Here is a 26,717-nt window from a genome sequence, read left to right on the forward strand (position 1 = left end):
CTGCTATTGGTGGGTGGGATCCCGAGCACTTACCCGCTATTCCTTCCACTTCACAAGGGTATAAGAGCAAATTCAGAGACTTGCTTGGATTGACTAGACTCGAGGTGGATCGCTTGGTTACCCCGAAAGGCGTGAGAATGCTGGATTTTGTAGACCGATTCATCAACGAGTGACCCCACGTCTCTTATGTTGCCGGGAGGAGAGCCTTTGGCTTCGTTTGCTGCATGTGTATGTCTTTCATGGACACGTTGATGAAGATTTGCGGGGTGATCCCCGTCTTTTGGGTCTTATCGAGCAAATGGAGGCTGCAGAGCCCACTTGCTTGTGTTTAGGTGAGATTATCTTGGGTTTGGATAATAGGAAATCCAACCGCGATCTTCCACTTTCGGGGAGTCCCGTCATCCTACAGGTAAGACACCTCTTTTTTTTTTTTTTTTTTTTTTTTTTTTTTTTTTTCGTCTTTTTTTTTTCGTGTCTAATACCTGCTTTTGGTAGGTTTGGCTTATGGAACGGCTCCGACTGCTCGAGCCCCCAGTTCATGCACTTTCCTATCACTCCCGTATGATTGCGATGAGGACGCGGTTGTACATGGTGGACTTCACTCGGGTTTGTGACTATTGGAAGAACAAACTGAAGAATGATGATGGCCCGTTGATTAGGTGGGTCGTACCATGGTGGCACCTCAAGTCTGTTACTGGAGTGTCTTCTTTGGATCCCACTAGGTCCGTGCGTATTCCGGGATTGGAGTTCATGGTATGCATCTTTCCGGAAAGATTGATGAGGCAAGTCGGGCTGAAGCAGACCATCCCGAGGCTTGATACCGTTCCGCATACTGCTGTAGCGCTTACCACCGAGAGTCGAAGGGAGTGGGCTATCAAATGGGCCCAGAGGAACATGTGGTTCTTGAGCTTCTCCGCCAATGCTTTGTGGGTGTCGGATTCCTATCTGAGGTGGAGAAAGGCTGCAACTTCGGAAGAACGCGAGAGACTGAGGAAACGCGAGCCTGTTGACTACAAGGTGTGCGAGGGAGAGAAAGAGAAGGAGAAGCATCTGACAGAAGGAGAAGAAGAAGCTGGATTTCAGGTCATTCATCCTTCGAAGAGATCAAAGACTACTCCTGTTACAGAAGTGGTGGTCGGCAAGAATGGAAGAGTCAGGCCTCGAGAAAGACCGTTGGTGATTAGGTCTGAAGTGGTGCAAGAGCGCCCGGCCCGAGGTCGTGACAAGAAGTATGACAAGAATGACAAGGGCAAAGGGAAGATGGAAGAATAGCCCGAGTCTTTTATTATTTGAGTATAATTATTATTGTTGTAATAAAAAGGAGGGATTTTTAGAATCCTAGCCTATTCTATTTTTATTATGTATCGTATTATTATTATTAGAAAATGAATGGAATAAAAAAAGGTTAAATGGTTATGAAACCGTTGTGATTTTCTTTTATTATTCTTGTCGAATTTCAAATGCAATGCAAATGTCCTTCTATTTACATTTTAGGTATAATGGGTTGAATCCTGTGAAGGATTGCCTACGTATTCACTTAAAAAAGCGAAATCAAACCCTTGCGCGTAGTTCGAGTAAATGTAAAAGAATAATTGTTCGAAGCAAGAGCTTGTAATGAACATAGAAAATAAGCATGAGCTTTTGCTTGTTCTCAAGGTGCGAATTTAGTTTATTTGACGATATGAGGATGACAATCTTGTCGCGATGCAAGAGCATAGTGACACTCAGCTTATTTCAGCTTGGCCAGGGCCGTTTATTTAGTGCCACAAGAGCGCCACATGGGTTTACGCAAGGCGCGTTTTTGTCCTATTCTAGGCATAGTATCGTTTCAGTTGGTCAAGGTTTGTGGGGTTTGAGAACTCATTCCCGTCTAGGTCTGTGACTCTAACCGCACCCCCTGGGAGTATGGATTTGACTAGATACGGTCCTGCCCAATTAGGTTTGAATTTTCCCCTTGGGTCGACAGGTAAAAGAGCTCTAACCGATTTGAGTACTAAGTCTCCTTCTTTGATGTTTCTTGGCCTAACTCTTTTGTTGAAAGCTCGTTTGATACGTGCTTGATATGTTTGGACATTGTGTAAGGCGCGTAGCCTACGTTCATCCAGGAGGATTAGTTCTTCATATCTATCCCTCTTCCAATCGGCTTCAGGGATTTGGCTTTCGAGTAGAATACGCAAGGATGGTATTTCTAGCTCGACTGGTTGCACGGCCTCCATGCCGTAGGTCAAATAGAAAGGAGTAGCCCCAGTGGGTGTCCTAACGGATGTACGATATCCCCATAAAGCAAAGGGTATCTTGCTTGGCCAGTCTCTGTAGTTGTCGGTCATTTTCTTGAGAATTGTGACAACGTTCTTGTTTGCCGCCTCTACCGCGCCGTTAGTCTGTGGTCTGTAGGGCGAAGAGTGGTGATGCTTAATCTTATATTTGGCTAGAAATTGCTCGGTTTCGGCTTGGAAGTGTGACCCGTTATCACTGATGATCTCATGTGGGCAACCATATCGACAGATGATGTTGTTTTGTATGAATTTTGCCACATTTTTAGCCGTAAGAGCAGTGTAGGAAGCCGCTTCTACCCATTTGGTGAAATAGTCAATCGCTACTAGAATGAAACAGTGACCTCTTGTTCCGGCTGGGGTTATCTTCCTGATTATGTCAATTCCCCATGCGGAAAATGGCCAAGGAGATGTCATCGTGTATAGCAACGAAGGAGGGACGTGTTGTACATTCCCGAAGATTTGACAATTGTGGCAATGTCTCACGTATTTGATGCAATCAGATTCCATTGTGGTCCAATAATACCCTAGACGTGTGATTTTCTTTGCCATCATGGGCCCACTCATGTGAGGACCGCATTCTCCGTCGTGGACTTCTTCCAACACCTTTCGTGCCTGTGAATGATCAAGGCAACGTAGGACTACACCAAGAGGTGTTCTTTTGTATAATTCTCCTTGCATGAGGATGTATTGGGAAGCTAATAGGCGTATAGCACGTTGTCCCCTTTTGTCCATATCCGGTGGATAGGTACCATTGAGCTTGAAATTTAGGATCGCTTGGAACCAGGGTTCCTGCGCGATTTCCTCTTCATTGGTGATTTGGTGGACATAAGCCAGTTCCGATCGTCGTTCGATGCACAAAGGCATTTCCACCATGTGATCTGGTATACTTATCAAAGATGCGAGTTTCGCAAGAGCGTCTGCAAATTGATTTTCCTCTCGAGGCAGGTGTAAGTAGGTTACGTGATCAAAGAATTGAGCCACTTGGTCTATCCTAGCCTGATAAGGTGCGAGGCTTTCGCTTCGGATTTTCCAGGATCCTGTAACTTGATTGATGATCGGTGATGAATCCCCATGTACTCGGAGGTTTTTGATTCCTAAGCTTACTGCCGCTTGTAATCCGATGAGACAAGCTTCATACTCTGCAGCGTTGTTTGTCACCTCGAAGTCGAGTTTGACAGCAATCGGTGTATGCTCACCTTCAGGAGAAATGAGCAACACTCCTATTCCGAATCCTCTTAAATTTGATGCTCCATCAAAGTATAGATCCCAAGAGTCCACGTCTGTTTGAAGTATGTCCTCGTCGGGAAATGACCAAGTATCTATGGTTTGTGCGTCGTTGATAGGATTCTCTGCGAAGAATTCGGCGACGGCGCGACCTTTTATGACTTTCAGTGGGACATACTTGAGGTTGAATTCTGAGAGCATCAGAGTCCATCTTGCTAGACGTCCGTTGAGGACGGGTTTCTCGAAGAGGTATTTGACTGGATCCATTTTGGAATATATCTTGACGGAGTAGCTAAGCATGTAGTGACGTAGCTTCTTCGTCGCTCACACAAGAGCGAGGCATGTCTTTTCGAGTTGCGAGTATTTGCACTCATATTCCAAGAACTTCTTACTTAGATAGTAAATAGCTCTTTCTTCACTTCCTACGATTTGAGCCAAAGATAGCACCCATGGCGTTTCGATTCTTGTGAAATATAAACCAAGAGGTTGATCTCGTTGTGGTGGCATGAGCACTGGTGGTTTAGCCAATATTTCTTTGATTCGGTCAAACGCCTTTTGACAATCATCATCCCACATGGTGTGGTCTGTTTTCTTGAGTTTCTTGAAGATAGGCTCGCAAATCATGGTAAGTTTCGATATGAATCGACTTATATATTGTACCTTTCCCAGAATCCTCTCGACTTCTTTTTTGTTTGAGGTTGTGGCATTTCGATCGAGCTTTGATTTTCGAGGGATCTATTTCTATACCGCGTTGGCTGACGACATATCCCAGGAGTTTTCCGGATGTTACCCCAAATGTGCATTTCTGAGGATTGAGTCTCATGTTGTACTTTCGTAGCCTTGCGAAGAACTTGCGAAGGTTTGCAATATGTCCTTCTCTTTCTTTGGATTTGACGATCATGTCATCTACATATACCTCAACTTCTTTGTGCATCATGTCGTGTAGGAGTGTAGTTGCGGTGCGTTGGTATGTAGCTCCGGCGTTGATCAATCCGAATGGCATTACTGTATAGCAATATGTTCCCCATTGGGTGACAAAAGCGGTCTTGTGCATGTCTTCCATGGCCATCTTGATTTGGTTATATCCCGCATATCCATCCATGAAGGATAGTAATGCGTGGTCTGCAGTATTGTCCACCAATATGTCAATGTGAGGTAGAGGGAAGTCATCTTTTGGACTTGCTTTGTTTAAGTCCCTGAAGTCAACACAAACACGGATTCTACCATCCTTTTTGGGTACAGGTACTATGTTAGCTACCCAGTCAGAGTACTCGGAAACTTTGATGAACCCGGCTTTGAATTGCTTATCAACTTCTTCCTTAATCTTTAGAGCCCATTCTGTCCTCATTCGTCGAAGCTTCTGTTTCACAGGTTTGAAACCCGGTTTAATAGGAATCCTATGTTCGGCGATATCCCTGTCGATCCCTGGCATGTCTTTGTAGGACCAAGCGAAAACGTCTTTGAATTCATTTAGGAGGTCTATGAAATCGGCCCTTTCGGTAGAGCTCAAGGTAGTCCCTATCCTAAGTTCTTTGGGTTCTAATTCGGTTCCTACGTTGATTGGTTCGGTGTCCTCTATGACTGGTCCCCCTTCCCCTTCCTGTAATATTTCTTTGGCTACGTAGGGAGGTATTTTGGTCAAGTCTGGGTCTTGGTCATCCTCAATATCATCACAAACAGAATTGCACTCGAAAGAACACAGAGAGTAAGCAGAACCTGATTTATTCATATTAAGATTTGAGTAAAGTTGAAACAAAGAAGCCAACTGATCCATGGTCGGTGGCGGCAAGGAACGATGGTGGGGCATTTCCCGAACTACGTGACTACTCGAGGCTAAGCTAGGAGAAACGAGGGGAGTGGGGATGACAACAGGAGTAGACTCTCTAATGACTTCTCTAGACTCCGACTCTGACTCCGACTCCGACTCCGACTCGAACTCGTCGTCTTCTGGTTCTCCTTTGAACATCTCTCCTTCTCCAGTAGTGAGTTTGAAGAGTCTTCCTTGGTTGTTGGTCCATTTGATAGATTTTCTCCATCCTTTTCGCTTTGCTTTGTGTCGGTTTCGTGATTAACGCGGTGGGGTTGAAGCGATCGTCTTGAAGTATCATAGTAATGATCTCATCCTGCGCGGCCCTAATGAATCGGTCCTCTCCAAACAAGAGGCTAACAGCTTGTTCGTCGAAGCAAGGTGCTTGACGGGTTTTGACGGTAGGAACCGTTTCGGGAGGAATGAAGTAGCAATCGTGAAAGATCTCGATTCCGGCTAACTTCCTCTCAAGATAATGCCAAGGTTCGGGAAATCCATGGAAGAGTTCTGAACTTCCTTCTTGAACGAAGTACCCATTTAGAGTGGGGAGATATGGTCTCATTTGGACTCCCACGTACTTGCGATTTTGGACTTGAGCGAGCATTTCGAGAACTTCTTCAGCTGTGGGTTTGTATCCTAGTCCAAGTGGTATCCTTGTCGAGTTGCCTTTCTTGTATGGTGCGAAGGTGTTCTTCCGAATTGGGTTCAAAGGCATTCCAGGGAAGTATCCCTGAGACTTGAGTATGTGGTTGACCACCAAGTTGGAGTAGGGATTATAGTATAAAGGTGCCAACTCACTTTCTATGACGCTCACACTTTGGAAGCCCCCAAGTTCGTATATGGGATCCGCAAGGACTTGGTTGTTTGATTGCTTCTCAATTATCGCCTTGATGGGTGACGAAGTGATCGTCACAACTTTGCCATTTAGTGGGATCTTGATCTTTTGATGGAGGGTGGATGTTACCGCTTTGGAATCGTGAATCCAAGGCCTTCCCAAAAGTATGTTGAATGAAGCTTCGATGTCCACTATTTGGAAATTAGCCTTTCGCTCGATTGGTCCCGTGGCTATGGTTAGGCTAGAAAGTCCAACCACTTTTCGTCGTGTACCGTCATATGCACGTACACCTTGATTGGTGGGAGTCCAATCCGACTCCTTCATGCCTAGTTTGTATGCCGTTTTGAGGGGTATGACGTTGACCGCGGAGCCATCATCTACCAAAGTCATTGGCACGTTCTTCTTCGACATGATGTGAGTGATGTATAGAGCAAGGTTGTGACTAGCGCCAAAAGGTGGCAAGTCTTCGTCTGAGAAAGTAATAGGATTACTTAGCCTCGGTGGTTCTTGGAAGACCAAGTTGACTACATCTTCGGGAGTGGAGTTATGTGCTACATTCAATTTGGCCAAAGCTTGCAGTAAAGCTTGGCGATGCGGAAATGAGCTTGCCACTAGTTGCCAGACTGAAAGATCAGCCTTGGTTTTCTGTAATTGCTTGAGCAAATGATCAGTGGGGTCGTCTTCGTTATCATTTGGTGTGATGACGTTGGTTGGACCGTTTTGAGTAGTGCTTTGATATGGACGACCCGAACGAGTTAGGTGATCCACATCTTGGTCTTCGCCATTTTGGACTATTTCCTTGACTAAGGAGTTTTCAATGAGGTATTCGTCTTCATCGTCATCGGCCCAAACCCCATTGACTGTAGCTAGTTCTTTCATTCTCATGATATCACTTTCTAGTTGTATGATTTGATCGACTAGTCCATCGACCACGGCGACTACTTCTTGCATAGTGGCATTCTGAGAGAGGATCAATGGTACACGTTCTTTAGGTGTTGCATTGGGATCGCGTAAGGCCGTTACCATGTTTTCTAGTTCCCGCACTTGTCTATCTACACTCCTTGCCCATGCGATGAAGTCGGAAATGGTAGGGGAGATGGTAGAGTAGAGCCTTTCTTTCTCAATTGCATGAATTTCATTTTCGGTGGGAGAAATGAGATGTGAGCAATCTAAGGTAGATTCGTCACTTGTAATCACTAGAACTCCAAGAGGATTCTGAGTGTTGTTGGGCTTACCTCCTGGTGGAATTGGAAGTCGACCATCTTCGATCATATCTTGAAGCACGTGTTTTAACTTGTAGCATTTTTCTGTGTCGTGCCCTTTGCCCCTATGGTATTCACAAAGAGGAGTTTTCATCCCAGAAATTGGACTTCTTTTCAGGTTCGGGAGTAGGTCCAATGGGTTGGAGTTTACCTTGCTTCATTAGCCTTTTTAGAGCGTTGGAGTATGTATCCCCAAGGTTTGTGAACTTCCTTGGTGGGCTAGTTTTCTTGGATGGCTCGAGAAGGTTAACTTCGTCGGTTTTGCTAGTAGAGCCGTATGAACGACTTGTGGACCCTTGATATCCTCGACCTACCGTTTTGGACAAGAGTCCTTTGCGGATGTCATCTTCAATTCGTGTCCCTAGTACGGTTAAGTCCTTGAAAGTCTTGATGTTTTGATATCTCAAATGGTTGGCATATATGGGCTTGAGATTATCCACGAACTTTTCCACGAGAGTGGCCTCATCCGGGCGTTCAACTAGTTGGGTACTAGTCTTCCTCCACCTACTTAGAAAGTCGGTGAATACTTCTTTGTCATTTTGGGTAAGAACCTCTAGGGTACGCATGTTGACTTGGATCTCGGCATTATCCGCGTATTGTTTCGAGAATTCGATCGCGGCGTCTTCCCAAGTAGCGACCTTTTTGTGATCCAAAGTGTAGAACCATTGCTTCGGAATGGTGTCAAGAGATGAAGGAAAGATCCTTAAGAACATCTCGGGTTTGATGCCTTTGATAGACATGTAGTCCTTGAAGGCGCGGATGTGGTTCAAAGGGTTCTCATGTCCTTTAAACTTAGGGATATCCGTCATGCTAAAGTTAGTAGGCAATTTGGAATTGACGGCTTCATACTTGCGATTGTTTTCCCTATAGATGTCATCCCCCTTAAGGTACATCAATTGTTCCTCTAGGTATTGGAGTCTTTTCTCAGCTGCGGTTGTCCCTAGGGCAGGATTCTCATCTTTAGACTCGTCATCAGAAAATTGTAGTACTTCACCTTTAAGGGGAGGCAACCTTCCCTCTACATCAAAGATACGGCCTTCGATAAGTTCAAGGCGGTCATAGGTTTGTTCTTGAGTGATTTGCATTTGGGCTATCGCGGCTAGGATTCGATCACTACTTTCTTGAATTTCTTTGGAGGTTTGTTTCATCACTTGACCCAGGCATCTTGGAAACTGGATAAGGGATTGGCGACGAATCAAAACACGATCGACCATTCTATCACACTTGCTAAAAGAAGAAAAGTTTTGACTCGTGAAGTGGGTGTGTGCCACTTGTGTTGAGTGAGTTTTGAAGAAAGACAAGGTCTTTGAAAATGTGTGTCCTAGCCAACTGTAGTGTAGTTGCAGGAGTGGACTCGAAGTGAGGTTTTGAAATGGGCTTGTGGCCCGAATTTTGACTTGACAAACGGACAGAGTTTTGACCGGATTTTGCGCTAATTGAAGGCCTACTTTTTTTTTTCGAAAATCTTGTTTGAAAATGAGTTTTGATTTTTTTTTTTTTGAAAATTCGTCATGGTTTTGTTTAGAAGTGGTGATCACGTAAGGTTTACACATTTATACAAGCATTATAACGGGATGCTGAGTGCATTTAAAAGGGTTTTGGTTTAAAAGGGTGGGTTGCCATACCGAACCATCAAACCCAAAGTCTGTGGAGAGGCTCGTGCCAAACAAGAGTAAGGCCGATTCCTAGTCCATTTCCTCAAGTAGTGAAGGCCCTTGATACAAACAAGAGTAAGCATCATGGTATGGATGACGTCAATCGCTATCCATCCTTAGGCCCAAATAAGAATTAGGACCGTTTAGACGGGACGATTGGTCGAATGGGTTGGGTTGGACCTAGGAAGGCCGAATAAACGGTCTAGGAAGACCGAGTTATGAAAACCGACAATTGTCTTGTACAAACGTATTCCCTAACCTTGTTCAAGTTTCACCCTAGCTACACGTAAGTGTATGATCCCCAGCGGAGTCGCCAAACTGTGGACAGCGGGCCGCCCACGGGGGCGCTTGGTGAGAAACGGGGACAAGCGTTTGCATTTTGTATGGAGTCGCCACCAATTTTTATGGGAAATTGGAATCGTTCGAATACCTCGTGTCATGTCAAGACACAAAGTAGTGACATGAACACTAAGCAATCGTTACCCTTAGCATTCTATGTCTAGAATGACTCTCGCGGATGCCAATGAACACGGGTGCTCACGGAGATCTGGAGTAAGGGGTGAGGGTACGTATTAGGAAGCTCTTTTGATCGAACACCTAATCCCGCCCGCCTCGATAGCGGCCTCTACTAATGATTAGGGAGTTTATTCGTACTCGATATATCGTCGGCTATATGCATGCAATGCAACATCCATGGATTAATCCTAACATGTGAGAATTAGGCTAAGTCGGTGAGACAATTAGTTAGGCATACAATTATGTCGAAGTTGGATTTAATGTTTATTTTCATGTGAAAGCATACAAATGATACAAAACAATAAAGATTACAATGATAGAAAATTACAATAATGAAAATTACAATGATTACAATGGAATAGGCGATTTATGTCGAAAATACCTTTAAAACGGATAATTTGAGAAAAAAGAATAAAAGAAATAATTAAATGAATTAACGAATAGAAACCAGGTGATATTACGGATATTAGTTAGTTAATTACGTAGTTTAATTAAACTAGGTCAAAGCAGAAAGGAGTTCAGGGACAGAACTCAACCTGGAACAGGCGCAGCAGAGCTGCGCCCTCTGGAAGAGGCGCAGCAGTTGCTGCGTCTGTTCCAAGGGTGAGTTCTGGCTGTGAAGCCGGAACTGCAATTCGTTAATGTTAATTATTAATTTTAATGGATCGATTGATGATATTACTCGGATGAAAGTGATTGATAGGATTATTTACATATGAAGGGGTCATAAAAACAGTAAAACATGGATGAGACGGAATTAAACGGATTAATTACATGAAGGGACGATGTTAATGAATGAGATCAATAAACAACTAAACAAACTAATTAATTGACTAGACTAAACATGATGAATATGACGAATTAACAATGAATATGGATGCAAATATACCAAAGATAAATTCCAGAAACTCAATATGATGAAATTGAATCTCTAAAACTCGGATTGAACATTAATGACGAAAACCCGCAAATATTGACTACTTGAGATTTAAGTCGGATTTATGACAATTAAAACATGAACATGATGATGATTAATAAATATACATATGAATTACTATGCTATCATGCGAACGAATTATTAAAGACAAACAGAAAACAAATAGGAAAGACGAATTACAGAGGACGGAGGAAGAAGAAAAGAAGCAGGAACTGCGGCAGCCTCACGAAGAGGCGCAGCAGGAACTGCGCTCCTTCGAAGAGGCGCGCAGCGCTGCGTCTTTTCGACGCATCTGTCTCACTGGAAATCTGCAAAAACAGGTTTTTAAAGACGGTTTTAGAAATCGGTTTTAATGGTGTTTTCGACATAAATCTTACAATGGTGAATAAATAAAATACAATAAACGAAGAGGATTATACACCCTCAGACTTACATGTTGACGGAACGAGATGAACTAAGTATCGACTAGTGAATGCTCGACGCGAATGTAATGAAAGAGTGCCCTCGTAAGAGGAAAACGATTGATTAATTTAGATTGATTATTGGTGTAGTTGGTCAAATTGGTCGGTCATGCAACGGAGAGGCTGGTACCCGGAAAGATCCGAGCTTACGTGGTCGGAAGTCCAAGCACGTAGGCGCCAATTAGTAAGAACGAAGTTTAGAATGCAAAGGGAGAAGAGAAGGGCGGACACTCGCGTGAGAAAAATGAGGAACGAAGGCTCCTATTTATACTAATCACACGGAGGAATAGGGTTTCGGAGACTCTTTGGAAGTAAATCTTGGAAAGATACAAAAAAGATACGTAAATCATGCAAAGAAGGGCCTGGGAAGAGGCGCAGCAGCCACTGCGTCCCTTGAAAGAGGCGCAGCACCTGCTGCGTCTATTCCCAGGAGGTTTCCTCCTGCTGAAGAAAGATTTCCGCGTTTGAGTTATGGTAGGACGGAAATAATTCGATTATCTTTTGAATATTACGGGATATTATTTGCCAAAAGATAAAATTGGTGAAATATGGAATAGAAATATCCGGAACATTCCAGAACATTCTGACTCGGGATTTAACAATTATCAGAAAATGGAGACGGTTTTTTGACCCGGACTCCGAATGTACTCTAATTACTGCCAAAATGACCGTATCCGGACGTAGATGACAACTAAGAGGTTGACATTAATATTTGAGCAAACACTTGACAATAATCTTACGAACTGTCACAAATCGCTCCGCGAATCAAACATGCGGCCCAATCATCACCGGGTGGTTTGCGGGAGGTGCAGAAACGAGGTGTCTACACTCTCCCAGTGTGTTTCTTGTTTCTCCACTGAATCCCACTAGGACATTAGACTTATTTATGAGTTGGCTTTCATCAATCTTCATTGCTTTAAGGACATCAAGCATGATCAGGTTTACTGAACTGCCTCCATCTACCAGGATTCTCATGACACGTGCAGTCCCTATTTGCATGGTGATCACCAGGCTGTCATGGTGGAGGTTTGGAATGCCCTGCATATCAGTGTCGTCAAAAGTAATTTGAGGTAAATTGATAGGTTTAAAAGGAGATTTCATTTTTGACTCCCTGGCAATTTTCTTTGCAGCTGAGCAGGTCAGGCCACAAATTTCTGGTCCTCCATTGATGAATTTGACGTCATAAATGGGTGGTGCAGGGGGTAAGTCACGTTGTTGCCTTTCTGTGTTTTTTCTTGTTCCATCATCTTCCATGTTCTTTGTTGGCATCAAGTCTTTCAGGTATCCTTTCTTTAGCAGGTAAGCCACTTGTCTTCGTAATCCCAGGCATTCTTCTGTTGTGTGTCCTATGTCCATGTGAAATTCGCACCACCTGGTAGTGTCCTTCCTTGAGTTGGGGTTGTCTGACTTCTTTGGCCACTTGACAATGTCTCCCATATGGTCAAGTCTCTTGATCAGTCCTGCAATGTCAACAGAGAAGTTATATTCCTGGACAGGAGAATAAGTATAGGAGTTACCTCGTTGTTCATGTGTATAGTTGACTTCTGATCTGTCGGGTCTCGTGTAGGGAGATGGCCTGGAACTGCTTCCTCTGTGGTTAGAGCTTTTTCCGTTGGTTTTGTCATATCCTGAGTTGTTGTCGCATTATCGCCTTGTAGCCTTTGTCTTCTTCCACTGATATAGCCTATGGCTAATGCTTGGACATCTTCAAAGGTATGATAAGGCTTCATGGTCATTGCATCGTAGAAGTCATGTCTGGGGTAGCCCTTACCCGAAAGCTTCAACGGCCTGTTCCAACATCACATCCGGGGATTGAAACCTTTTCTTTGTTGAATCTTGTCATGTAGGATCAGATGGATTCTCCAGGCTTTTGTTTAACCCCGTACATGTCACTTGGATCTCTTTTCTAGTTCCCCTGTTTGGCAAACCGATGATTGAAAGAGTTGACCAGTCAGCAAAGGACTTGATGCTTCCATTTGGCGGGTTTATGTACCATTGCAGGGGCAGGTCCGTTCGAGTTGTTCCAAATCCCTTACACATGCAGACTTGACGTAGTTCATCGGGAATTGATCTCGCAAAGCATCCTTTGCTTGTAATAGGCAACATGGTTTTGTGGATCTGTGGTTCCATCATAGATTCTCATTGAGGGAATCACAAATTTCTTTGGCATGTCTATTTTTGCTATTTCATCCACAAAGGGTGAATCAAAGATAGCTCTCTGGATTTGCTTCTTCAATTGGGGTAGGAACTCCTGGAATCTTTTCAAATCTCTCGTGAAGTTTTTGGATTTCCTGGAGCATAGCCATCATAATGGCCGTGTTAGTCTGATCTGATGAGGTCTCTTCATTTTGGAGTTCTCCTGAGTCCGTTCCTTCTCCTGCTTTGGACTTTGATGGAGTAGGAGTACCAATATTGGAGAAATCAATGTTCCTTATGATTGAGGAGAATGGTGTGCCAGGCTGGACTTTCAACTTTGATCCTGAAGCTTTTTCTCCTAGCTGTATTTTTTAGGTGGATTCGATTCTTTCAATTTTGCCACTTCTCGCTTCACTTGGATCATTTTTTGTTTCAGTTGTTCCATCTCCAACAACTGTTGTTTGGCAGCAGCTAATTGTTGCTCAACGCTATCTCCTGCCATCTTTTCTTAGTTTTTTGTGGTATTTGGTTGTGGGCTTTGATTATTTTTGAGTTAGATGCCCCACGGTGGGCGCCAATTATTTTGACAGGCTTTTTACTGATCTAGATTGTCCTGCCAGGGATTTATATGTAGGGTGATCTAACTCAAACAACTTGCCTGATTGGTATAATTAAGTGCAAAATGAACTAATAAACGATGACACAAAGATTTTTGTACGTGGAAAAACCCTGGGAATAAGGGAAAAAACCACGGGCACCAAGCCAGGAGTGATTGTTACTATGATTTTAGATAGCCTGACAGAGTATTGTTATATCAGGCGTGACAGGCTAATATATAGCTTAAGAATACAAAAATATAAGTAAAAGTGAGGGTATATCTGATGTCCCTTCTAATCTTCTCTTCTTTTCTATTTATAGCTGATCTCTCCCTCCTTCTTATGCCGTTTAGGGTTTCCTGGTAAATAGGGAATGTGCCCTATTTACCCGGAGGTGGTTGCCTCTTTATTAGCCGTTGTTTTGACTGCTTCCTATATCATAGCTTTCTGGAATTGGTCTTCCTTTTTTGTAGGGAACATATATCAACAGCCTATTTGTCGCCTGCAGTGGCCTGGTGCTTTTCCTTTTTAGGCTGCTGGTTATCTTTCGCCTGTCTTTCATCAACTCCTGCTTGGTGCCTATCCGTGTTGAATCAATGCCTGGTTTCAGATGTCTTTTGCCTGGAAGTTGTCCTTGGCTGTTGCCTGGCCTATATCAGGTCAGGCAGGATAATTTAGGGCCCAACAGCAGTAAAATCATCAGTGCGTCTATATTTTTACATATATGACCCTATTCCTCACGTATATATATTAGAAAGTTCGTACGGAAAATTTCGTAACATTAAAAAAAAGTGTAATCACGTTTAGTCAATTCCTTTTGCTCATTTAATTTTTCTTATTAACAAGAATATATTACTATTAGCTTCACATCATCAACAAGGTCACTAACAATACTATTAGTCAATATCCTGTCAATATTATGTATCTTCCTAGTATATTATGTATATTCCTTAGAATATTTAGTTCACATTGTAATCATGTACTTAGCCTAGAATGTACCAAGTTATAGTTGTAATCTTCTTATATATATGGAGGTTGTTTGGTTGATAAAGGAACATAATTTTCCTAGGAAAATACAAATTCTTGGAATTAAGTTCCCTCATCCAATTTAGGTGAATTTCGGAAAAGTGTTTGGGTGCTCATGTAGGAATTAAATTCCACAGAAACTTCCAATGACCAAGGGGGGGAGTAGGTAAGCAACTTCCCACATCATGTAGGCATTGGAAGTTCCTGGGAAGTGTTAATTCCTACATTTTCCAAAATTTATGACAACCAAACAACCCATGTTTTTCAAAATCATGGGATTTTCCAATGCCTATGTTTTCTAAGTGTCAACCAAACGACCTCATGGTATGATAATAACAACCCGACTCAAGGGACTATACACTTTCATGGTATCAGGTTGACTACGATCCTCCTGTGCCCTCGTCTTTGCCCCGGCAAACAATCGTCATTCCCTCGTCTCGTCCTAGCCTCACGCTACAATGGTCGACGACGATACATCGACACCCAAACCATCTCTTCATCCCTTATACACCGTGACAAATATTCAGCATAAAGTCCGCATGTTAGACGGTGCTAGGTATCCTACGTTTCATGGGTGAACCTTTTCACGCTCCATGCTTGAGGATACAAGGTCTTGCACAATAATAATGGCACGCCCGCCCCTGCCATGATTGACCCGTTGTATGATGCGTGGTATGAGATCGATGCCCACGTCCTAAAATGGATCTATGGTACCATGTCGGATGACTTGTTGCCTCATGTTCTTGAACTCGAGTTCACCGCATAAAAGGCCTGGAATCGCGTCAAAAACATATTCCTCAATAACAAGGGTGCTTGTGCTGCCAGTCTTAGGAGTGAATTTCACAATCTCAAACTCGGAAAATTCCCGTCTTTCGATGCCTACTGCCAACGCCTCCGCGAGTTGTCAGGCCAACTATTGAAAGATGTCGGAGCTGCTATTATTGATCAACGATTGGTTCTTCAACTGGTTCTTGGACTGCCCAAAGAGTATGATACGGTAGCCGCGTACATCAATCAAACGCTGCCCAATTTCGAGACAGTCCGAAGCATGATTGAACTTGAAAACCACCGTCAATCAAGCCGTGAGGAAGCCACATCCCTAGTTCATCCGTCTTCTCCCTCCACCGAATCCTGCGCCTGGGATGATTCCCCTCCGTCTTCTCGCACCACTAAACGCAATAATAGTAGCAAGCGAGGAAATAAGGGTGGCTACAATGGTAGGGGATCTTCACCACCTCCACCAACTCGGGAGCACACGATCGATGCATACCCGAGTAAATGCACGGGATCTTCAAACCCCGTGTTCCCACCTCACTAACTGCCACGACCAAACCCGCCATCTCCCCACTTCCTAAATCACCTAAACTCGCCCTCCAGGACTCAAATTGGCATGTCGCCATGACCGATGAGCATTGTACTTTGATTGATAGTAACACATGGGAATTGGTACCGCGTCCTCACAATGCTCCTATTATTCGGTGCCTTTGGTTGTTTCGTCATAAATTTAAGTCTAACGGGATTTTTGCAGCGCTACAAGGCTCGCCTTATGATCAATGGAAAATGTCAGCAGGTAGGAATTGACTGCGATGAAACATTCAGTCTGGTGGTTAAACCCACTAAGATACGCACTATGCTCAGTCTCGCTACTTCCCGTTCTTGGCCAATTCACCAATTGGATGTCAAAAATGCTTTCTTACATGGCGATCTTGTTGAAACAATGTATATACATTAACCGCCAGGTTTTGTTAACCCCTCTGCTCCTCACCATGTTTGTCGCCTTCGTAAGTCTTTATATGGTCTAAAGCAAGCTTCGCAAGCTTGGTATCATCGATTTGTGACATTTATTCAGTCTCGGGGTTTCCGAAGTAGCGTTTGTGATCAGTCTTTATTTATTTATCGCGATGGTGCTCACATGGATTACTTATTATTATATGTCGATGATATCAATAATCTTAACCACGTCAAGTGCCTCTCTTCTTCGACAGCTCATACATGCCCTCTCTGATAAATTTGTCATGTCCGATCTTGGGAAGCTCAATCACTTTCTCGGGATACGGGTACATCGCAACACCACGGGCCTCTTCCTTTCTCACAAACACAATATGTTCGTGACATACACAGACGTGCTTCCATGGGTTCCTGTAATCCCGTTTGTACCCTTAATGAACCCGGTGCAAAGCTGTCCTCCACGGCTGGCCCTCTTATTGCAGTCCTGTCTCTATATCGCAGCCTCGCAGGTGCGCTTCAATATCCTACAATTACGAGGCCCGAAATTACTTATGCCTTTTAACGGGTATGTTTGTTTATGCACGCCCCACGTGAGCCACATTTCTAGTTCCTAAAGTGAATTTTACGATATATAAAAGGAACCCTTGATCATGGATTAACCATCTCAAAATCCGCCTCTCATAATATTACAGCCTATTCCGATGCTGATTGGGCGGGTTGTCCTGACTCACGACGATCGACTTCCGACTATTGTATATTTCTTGGTAATAATTTAGTGTCTTGGTCCTCTAAGCGCCAACCCACTATATCTAAGTCTAGAGCGCAAGCCGAATATAGGAGTGTTGCTAATGTTGTTGCCGAGACGAGCTGGCTACGCAACTTAATTTTAGAACTCCATGTTCCAATCTCACGTGCCAGCCTTGTCTATTGTGACAATATTTCCGCCGTTTATCTTTCCGACAATCCCGTTCAACATCAGCGAACTAAGAATATCGAGATTGACATTCATTTTGTTCGTGAAAAAGTCCATATTTGTATGTTCAAAGTCCTTCACGTTCTTGCCGAATACCAATACGCGGATATATTTACCAAAGGTCTTCCCAATCACCTGTTTACTCGTTTTCGATCCAGTCTTTCGTCCGCTCCGTTCCCGCTATAACTGCGGGGGTGTATTAGTCAATATCTTGTCAATATTATGTATCTTCCTAGTATGTATGTATATTCCTTAGAATATTTAGCTCACATTGTAACCATGTACTTAGCCTAGAATGTAGCTAGTTATGTTTGAATTGTAATCTTCTTATATATATGGTATGATAATAACAACCCGACTCAAGGGATTATACACTTTCAAATGGCATTACATCAAAGTATTAAGGGATCCCCTTGCAGTCCTTATACCAACAAAATTCTTGAGGGTATGAGCAATTAAAAGTATCACCTCGTTTGAAGCTTGTATTTGAGAAGGTCGGCTAATAAAATGGCGGATGCAATTGCTAGGACTTCAAGTAAAGACATTAGTGCTTGTAATGGTTGTTTTGTATGGGAATTTGCCCCCATTGCCCCACCTTTTGTATTAGACTTATGTAACATTGACTACATTTCGGTATGTGCGCCTCTTCTCCCCACCCCACCACCATGATATACTTGAACTCGTTTATTTAATCTATTTATGTTCGCTCTTTACAAAAAAAAAAAAAAAAAAAAAGTTTTAAGGGGCATTTGGTTAAGGGAATTGCCGAATTGGGATGGAGTTGAAATAAATTTGATCCATTCTAATATTTGATCGTATGTGTTTTTGCCGTTTGAGTGATCTAATATTAGCGATCTTACTTTTATGTTAACATTGCCGGACAAATAAAAATACATCTTCATTATTTTTGCTTTATTAATTACATTCATCGCGATTTTAAACCAAATAATAGCGAGCCTTTTACTTGATTAAAAATAGAAAAAGTCATCAACCAACAGTTTATCAATTAATAGCGAGTATATAATACTCGTATCAGCAACATACATACTCCATTTATCAATTTATTATTGTGATACTCATATATCGGCTATATGCAATTCAATGACTCATTGAATGCCATAGCACTAACATTTATAATTATATTATTTCAACATTCTCCTATAAGAGAAATATATAACCTTGTAAAACGTTCCCTTGAACTATACAAATCAAGGGCAAAATGTAACAGCATAATTAGTACCACTAGGACAAGTAAAAGTACTTGTAGGATCATCCTTAGGGTAACTATAAGCAGTAGGGCACAAACCCTTAAAATACTTGGAATAATCGGTGGGCTGGCAGCTACCGGAATTACAACAATACTCGTCCGTCTTAAACACCGTGCATGGGTTGTTACAACCTCCATTAGTCTTAAGCTGACTAGGGCATTGGCCGTTAACGTCAGCGGTACACGTGGGACCACTGGTGCATCCGTTAGAGACGGGAACAAATGTCATTGGGACGTTGAACCCGTCAACCAACGAGATGTCAAAGAAATCAAGGTTGTTGAATTGGTTAAGGGAGTACTCAGCTAAAGTGTTAGGGGGTGTACCATATGCGGTGCACTGTAGGACCCCACCACAGTCTCCAGTGGTACACTGGAGACCATTACCCCCTGTTGAGGTACAACCTGTCCGGGCCCAAATACGGGCACTTGTCTGGCCTGGATTGGCTGTGACGGTCCATGTGTCACCAGAGTTCATCTGTTGGCCACCGCCTGGGACCGCTGCGGCCCAGACAGTGTAAGGGCAATTGTTTTTAACAGTAAAGGTAGCTGCATTAGTGGTAGTAGAGAGTATGAGGACTAGTAGGGTGTAGAAAATTGGGAGGCATTTCAAGTTGGTCATTTTGAAACAAATGGAAAATGTTACTAGAATTTTTAAAAGCTAAGTGTTGTTTTGGATGATTTAGGGGTGAAGATCGTTTGGTTTATATAGGCAATAAGGTTTGAAAGATCAAAGATACTTCTGTTAAATTTAAGTATATGCTTAATTGAATTGCTTGTGACTTTTTTGTCTTCTTTGTGATTTTGGCCTAAATGTGATTAAGTGTTTGTACTACTGAATTGATTAAATCACTACTGAATGAATGAATCAATGATGCACATCTCACAATTCTAGAAAAATATTACTGTTAACATAAAATCTAAATTGGTGACGATTTCGTAATTTTGTTAAATAAAGTTAACCTACCGTCTCAAAATAGTACTCCATACTATGTATTTCGTAGAAGTAAAATAACAAGTTATTTTATCACCAATTTTATGGTTTAGAATCCGAGCTCTATACACAAATATTTGGGTCTTGTTTTAAAGAATCTAATTTATGTCGGAAAGTTTCTGAACTCACACACTTAACCATAAAAAAAAATTATAAAAAATTCAGAAAAATTACACATAAGCTCGAATAAATATATAATGGTTGTACAATGCTCATTATACAATTAGAGGTATAGTAATATTTGTGGTAATTTTTCTTAAGACTTTCATGGATCATGACACCTTAAATTTTAGGAGTCATTTCTAGATACACAACAAAAGTCATCATACACTACTTTTAATGTTCTAATAAACAAGTTAAAATTACAAAAATTCTTATATAAAATTGTTTTACACAAGTATTTGGACTAGATAAAAACATATTACTCCATCATAAATGGGTACAAATGATTTAGTGGGGATCAATCTAAGTTAATTGGTAAAGAGTTGTTTGAAACAGCTAGAATATACCTACGATATCCGGTAGATAACAAAATTCAGATTTGGTTGGGATGGGTTCTTAGAAATTTGTTTCATGATTCTTTCATAAGATGCAATAATGTCGATATTTGGTCCAAACATCACTTAGTATACGGAGTAGGTTTTTTATCAATCTGGCGCGAACTCTTACCTTCTTTTACCAATTTATCACAAATCAAACTTTTTTTACCCATTTAACAAGAACCCTTACTTTTTTTACTAGTATAGTCATTTGGCCAATTTGGCTTAATAGGATAGTACTATAGGAGTGTAAGATAGAATGTTACCATTCCTATTATGTTGTTATTTTGCAAGTTGTTTTTGTTTGTGCGGTAATGAATACACTCACATGACCCCCGAAATAAAAAAGGTCTTTGGCATATAATTTCACGATGGCATATAATTTCACGATGTTTTATCATTCAACCATTTCACAGAAAACTTACTCTTAAAATAACTAAAACACAATAGAGAAAAAAAATACTCATACTATATATGTAATTGGGGTACTACCAAAATATTTGAAAGGTTTTCTTTTTTCAAAACCCGGAGCATTAATTTGTCACCGAAATTTATTTTGTGAAAGTTCTATGAAATTCAGTAAATCGGTCACTCAATACTTATTAATTTGGTCAAGACTCGGCGATGGAAAATGGACGAGACTAAATATTTTTCTTTAATGATACTCCTTCCACTTTTTAATATATGACGTTTTGCTTTTTCGAGGCGAACCTTTGACTTTAATATTTACAACAAAATATTTGGTAAAAAATTATAAAAATTATACCATTAGATTAATTATGAAAAACTCTTTCATATGAATATACATATCACTATATTTAAGCATATAATTTGAGAGATATTGAAGAGAGAAGTATGTGACTCGAAATGTGAGAAAGTCATATAAAAAAAATAGAGGGAGTAAGATATTGGTCACATAATACTTATTAATATTGGTCAAGACTCGGGAATGGAAAATGTCAAAATGGACGAGACTAAATATTTTTCTTTAGTGATAAGATATTGTAATCGAATACTGGTTGATGGAACATGAAGATTTAGCTTTCTAGATCAATCTGCTGCATAATTTCTTTCTATTCAAAACAAAATTATATATAAGTCAAAACTGCCTAACTACTGCAATTTATTCCAAAGAAAAATTTCCACTTAATTTGGCGTCATTATAACTAAATGGTCTAAATCTAATTTTCGTTCCGGTAGTCTTCCTTACAAATTACAACGGTTGTAAGTTACAATAACGAATGTTATGTCCAGGGATGAAATTTGTTATATTCTCAAACTGTGACGATCTAAGTAAGCATGTAACAAGTGACCTATAAGTAAAGTTAATTCGTATAAAAAAAAGTAAAGTTAATAAAATCTCATGCACAAAAATAAAATTGCAAATTATAGAATAAGATCAAGCTCAACAATCATCTCTCCTATTATGTATGGACTGTGGAGTATCTTATTTATCGATAGCAATAAAAAGACTAATAAAATAAATATGATCGTTTTGTATCTAACGATCTTACATAGTACTCGTATGAATTAATTATCGCTTGAATAAAATTAGATAGGTAGCGTGGTACATCGAAGAGAATATTTCATACCCTTTAAGTCCTAACTCATACTCCGTATGTTCCCAGTAAGGATCATCTGTTCAATTGAATAAAATTAGATTTTATTCCCTTTTAAAATCAACTTTTTTAAAATTACTTCCTTTGAAATTTGTTTTGAAAATTACTCTCCTAAGTTACATTTTTTGCTAAAATGACTCCCTTAAATTGCATTTTTTCCTAAAATTGTTTCAAAACTCCAATTTAAGTTGACTTATTTCCTCTCTTTTGAACTCCCCCTATATTTGTTTACCTAGTGATAACTTTCAAAATATAGATTGCCTAAGTCACAAACGAAATAAGTTGAAAAACAGACGAAATAAGTCACTTAAAGTGAAGTTTGAAAGCAATTTTAGCAAAAAAAAAAAAAAAAAAATGCAACTTACGGGAGTAATTTTAACAAAACATTTCAAAAGGGAGTAATTGTAAAAAAAAATTAATTTCAAAAGGGAGTAAAATCTAATTTAGGCCCTGTTCTTTTGGACTTAATTTCAGTTCTAATATGTTCAGTTCAGCTCTCTTAAGTTCAGTTCAGTTCAGCTCCATTTAGTTCAATTCAGTTTAGTTCAGATCAGTTCATTTCAGTTCAGTTCAACATTATAAATTATTACTTTTATTTTTATTTTTATTATTAATATTATAGTTACCAAAATATTAGTATATAGTTATTATATTATTATACTTATTATTACAATTATATTTATATTTAATATATTTATTTATTATTATATTATTATGATTAATAGTAATTGATGGGGCATATTCTGCACCCGCTGACCGAGTCAACATATTGAGCAAGGTCAAAAATATCCACAGCAAGTCAACGACTTAGACGACCCCTTAACCGACAAGCGCCCGTCGGCTTTGTCACTGGGTCTCGGTACGGGACAACTATATCGGGGCACATATCCGCGTACTCATATCCAAGACCCCTCGGCGGCGAGTCAACAGGGCCCGCCGGCCTGCCATGGGTCCCTCGGCCGAGGGTAGATCAGTCTTTCCACCTGCTAGCCACTTGGCCACTACGTGACAAAAGGTGAAAGTCTATAAATACTCCTCAACCCTCATTGAGGAAAGGATCCACAATCTAACCTAAACATCTCATAATCTGGTAATATCTTCCTTATCTCTCTACAGTATATACTTCGCCAAGTTACATACAACTTAATCCCTTTAAGTTTACTGACTTGAGCGTCGGAGTGAGTTCGCTCGGTCCAAAGCCGAGCCCTCAATTTTTTCATCGTTTCAGGAGAGACCGAAAGGAAGAGTCAAGGCAAGGAAGGACATCCATTCACCCAGCTTACGTGGTAAACAAACCTGCTCTGGAATAACACCCGGAACATTTGGCGCCGTCTGTGGGGAAAGATACTAGAAGCTAGTCACATTCATTCCCAAACAAAAAAAAAACACAAAACAAAACCCACCTAACAAGCTAAGAAGATGTTGAAACAACCAGAGATGGTGCTTGTGGAAAATGAATTCTACCAAGATGACACATTCCATAACTCTGAAATCGGGCAGTCCCCCACCGGCCGTATCACTGATACGACGAACGGGATGCCAAAGGAACAAGATACACCGCTGCCCGCCGACCAAGTCACTATCATGGGACATGTGGTTGATGCAGCTAAACTGAAGCTACTCCTGGACCTAATGGGTAGCACGCCGACTCACACTGTCACAACGACAAGAGCGGCGGCACCCCCACAGGAGATCAGGGTCCAAAAAGTGACTCCGAGAAACTTGAACGAAGCATTGGAGGAAGCTGACCCTGTCAAGACGCCGGGGGAGCCCAGAGTGCAAGTGGTAGACCTGAGTCCTTCCCGCACTCGCGGGAGGACAGCGTCGCCGCAGCACCGACGAGGCCTGCCCCAGAGGAGTGAAAGAAGTCCGACTCACCAGAGTCGGAGAAGAAGTCCGACTCACCAGAGTCGGAGAAGAAGCCCGACTCACCAGAGTCGGAGAAGAAGTCCGACTCATCAGAGTCGGAGAAGAAGCCCTTCCCACCACGGGGAGAGGAGCCGGACTAAGGATGCGAGGAGCCGATCGCCGCGTGTCATTCGACACGTGGTCAGACAACCCCTCAACCCCTATGTCCTAGAGGTCCCGGTGCCGACTAAGCTAAAGTTGCCGCCCATATCGTACAAAGGAGAAAGCGACCCAACCGACCATGCCGAGGCTTTCGAGTCTTACATGTCGGTATGGGAGCAGCCCGATGAGGTTTGGTGCCGAGTCTTCCCAACGACCCTGCATGGGATGGCACAAAGTTGGTACAAGGGGCTACCCAATGGGTCGATATACTGTTATGGCGACCTAAGGGACATCTTTTTGGTGATATTCTTGTAATAAAAAGAAGGGCCGTCGAGACATCGGATCTCCCGACTATCAAACGGGGAGGGAGGCGAGTCTCTCCGAAGTTATGTGAAGAGGTTCGACGCCAAGGTTCAGCAGATTCGTGAGCTGAACAGCGAGCTGGCGGCCTTCGCACTGATGAAAGGCCTCCCAAGAGGGGACTTAAAAAACGAGCTCATCAAGTGCGGAGGCCTGAACCTAGACTCCGCCAGGAAGATGGCCGACCAAGCCATAAAGGTGGAGGACTATCACAAAACTCGGGTAGGCCCCGCCGAGGCCGGGCACTCAGAGAGTAAGAGCCGCCGGGAGGACAACCCGGATGAAAGACGCCGTGACAATAATAGGTCACGGTCTGACAAGTCCGCCAGGAAACAGAACTCGGCGGGCGCCGGGGGGAGTTCGGGACCGTACTACCAAAAGCGGTACAATGGTCACACCCCCCTGGTCGTATCTGCTGCCGAGGTCTTTGCCCTGAGCAAGAACGAGGGTCATAAGTGGGAAAGGCCTCCCAAGGCGAGGGGGGACGGTGACACGAGCCAGTACTGTGAGTACCACGGCCACACCGATCACTTAATTGACAACTGCCGGCATCTGAAGAATGCCATTGAAGAGCTGATCCGGAAGGGGAGCCTCAGCAAATATGTTGCCGGAGGCCAAAAGACTAATACCGGCGGCTCAAACAAAAAATCCGTCTTTGAACGGATAGGAGTAATCCATGTTGTCAGCGGGGGCAACGAGAACGGTGGGTCCGCTCATTGGCACAAACGGCACCTGAACGAGCTATATCAGGCCATCAACTTTGTGCCCAAAACAGCGATCCCCGCTTCCAACATCCCTGATATGACTATTGGGAAGAAGGACGACGAGGGAGTCATCGCACCGCACAACGACCCGCTTGTAGTCCACTTGGACATAGCCAACCACCTGGTCAAGAGGTGCCTGATTGACACAGGCGCCTACACGAACATCATGTTCAGGGAGTGCTTTCTCAATCTCGGTCTGAAGATTGAGGACTTAAGCCCCTGCACCAATCCGTTGTACAGTTTTTTCGGGGCCGGCCTGGTACCCCTGGGGTCAATCAGACTGCCGGTGATGTTCGGCGAGGGGAGTGCGGCTAAGAACGTCCTATCTGAGTTCGTGGTCATTGACGGCTCGTCCGCCTACAACGTCCTCATAGGCCGAGTCACTCTGAGCGAGGTCGATGCAGTAATGTCCATCCGGACCCTGACACTGATGTATGTCTCGGACCGGGGGGAAGCGCATAAGCTCGTCTCAAAAGACGAAAAAGACGAAGTAGTCAACGTCCAGATATCTGCCAGAGGGTGCAACATGCAATCTCTCAAAGTGGCGAAGAAGTCAGAAAAGGGGAAAAGCCCATCCTTACAACAGGAGGGCGACCACATGGATGCCACTGTCGGCATGGTCGAAGGAGCGGAGACCGAAGAAGTGGAAATTGACCCAGGGCGCACCATAACTGTCGGTGTCAACCTGGAGCCAAAATTCAGGGCCGCTCTCCTAGACCTGCTGAAGAAGAACAAAGACGTCTTCGCTTACTCAGCAGCCGAGATGCCGGCGTGAGCCGGGAGGTAATTGTTCACAAGTGAACGTACTCTCCACCGCCGCCTGTCAAGCAGAAGATGAGGAACTCCTCAGCCGAGAAGGATGAGGCCATCAAAGCCGAGGTAGATAAATTACTAGCGGCGGGCTTTATCATGCCTTGTACTTATCCTGAGTGGTTAGCTAATGTTGTAATGGTAAAGAAATCATCGGGGGCGTGGAGGATGTGTGTAGATTTTACCAATCTTAATAAAGCGTGCCCCAAAGATTGTTATCGCTTGCCTCGAATAGATAGTTTAATCGACGCGACGGCAGGCTACACTATGCTGAGCCTGCTGGACGCCTTCTCAGGGTATCATCCGGTGTTCATGGCTGAAGAAGACATGCCTAAATGCGCGTTTATCACCGGTAACGGCACATACATGTATAAAATGATGTCGTTCGGTTTGAAGAACGCCGGTGCAACTTACACAAGACTGGTGGACAAAGTGTTCCAAAATCAAAAAGGGCGAAACATTGAGGCTTACGTCGACGATGCTATTGTAAAAAGCAAGTCCGACAGCGAGCACTTAGCCGATTTACACGAGATATTTTGTTCACTAAGAAAATACAAGATGAAACTTAACCCAATGAAATGTAACTTCGGTGTCCGGTCAGGTAAGTTCCTCGGCGTGCTTGTCAGCGCCAGGGGAATTGATGCCAATCCAGAGAAAGTCCAAGCAATCCAGAGGACTGCGGAGCCGAGGAATCGAAAAGAGGTTATGATGTTGACCGGGAGGATGGCGGCTCTAGCCCGTTTTATCTCTCGGTCGGCCGACAAGAGCACTCCATTCTTCAAAGTGTTGAAGGGAAATAAGGACTTCAGCTGGGGAGGAACGAGCACGGCTTTCGTGCAACCGAAAGCTCATCTTCAAACTCTCCCAACCATGTCCGGGCCGATCTTTGGGGGAGACGCTATATCTATACATAGCGATTACCTCG

At 42.7% G+C, this 26,717-nt stretch overlaps 1 protein-coding gene across 1 annotated transcript; it reads right to left on the minus strand.

Annotated features, from left to right (window-relative positions):
• Positions 1-18,336: 18,336 nt before the first annotated feature.
• On the minus strand, positions 18,337-19,376 carry LOC141638356 (protein P21-like). The gene has a single exon (XM_074447753.1). The coding sequence runs from the start codon at positions 19,316-19,318 to the stop codon at positions 18,641-18,643; it is 678 nt and encodes a 225-aa protein (XP_074303854.1). The 5' UTR covers positions 19,319-19,376; the 3' UTR covers positions 18,337-18,640.
• Positions 19,377-26,717: the final 7,341 nt, after the last annotated feature.

This window comes from Silene latifolia, unplaced genomic scaffold (genome assembly GCF_048544455.1).
Source record: "Silene latifolia isolate original U9 population unplaced genomic scaffold, ASM4854445v1 scaffold_20.1, whole genome shotgun sequence".
NCBI classification, from domain to species: domain Eukaryota; kingdom Viridiplantae; phylum Streptophyta; class Magnoliopsida; order Caryophyllales; family Caryophyllaceae; genus Silene; species Silene latifolia.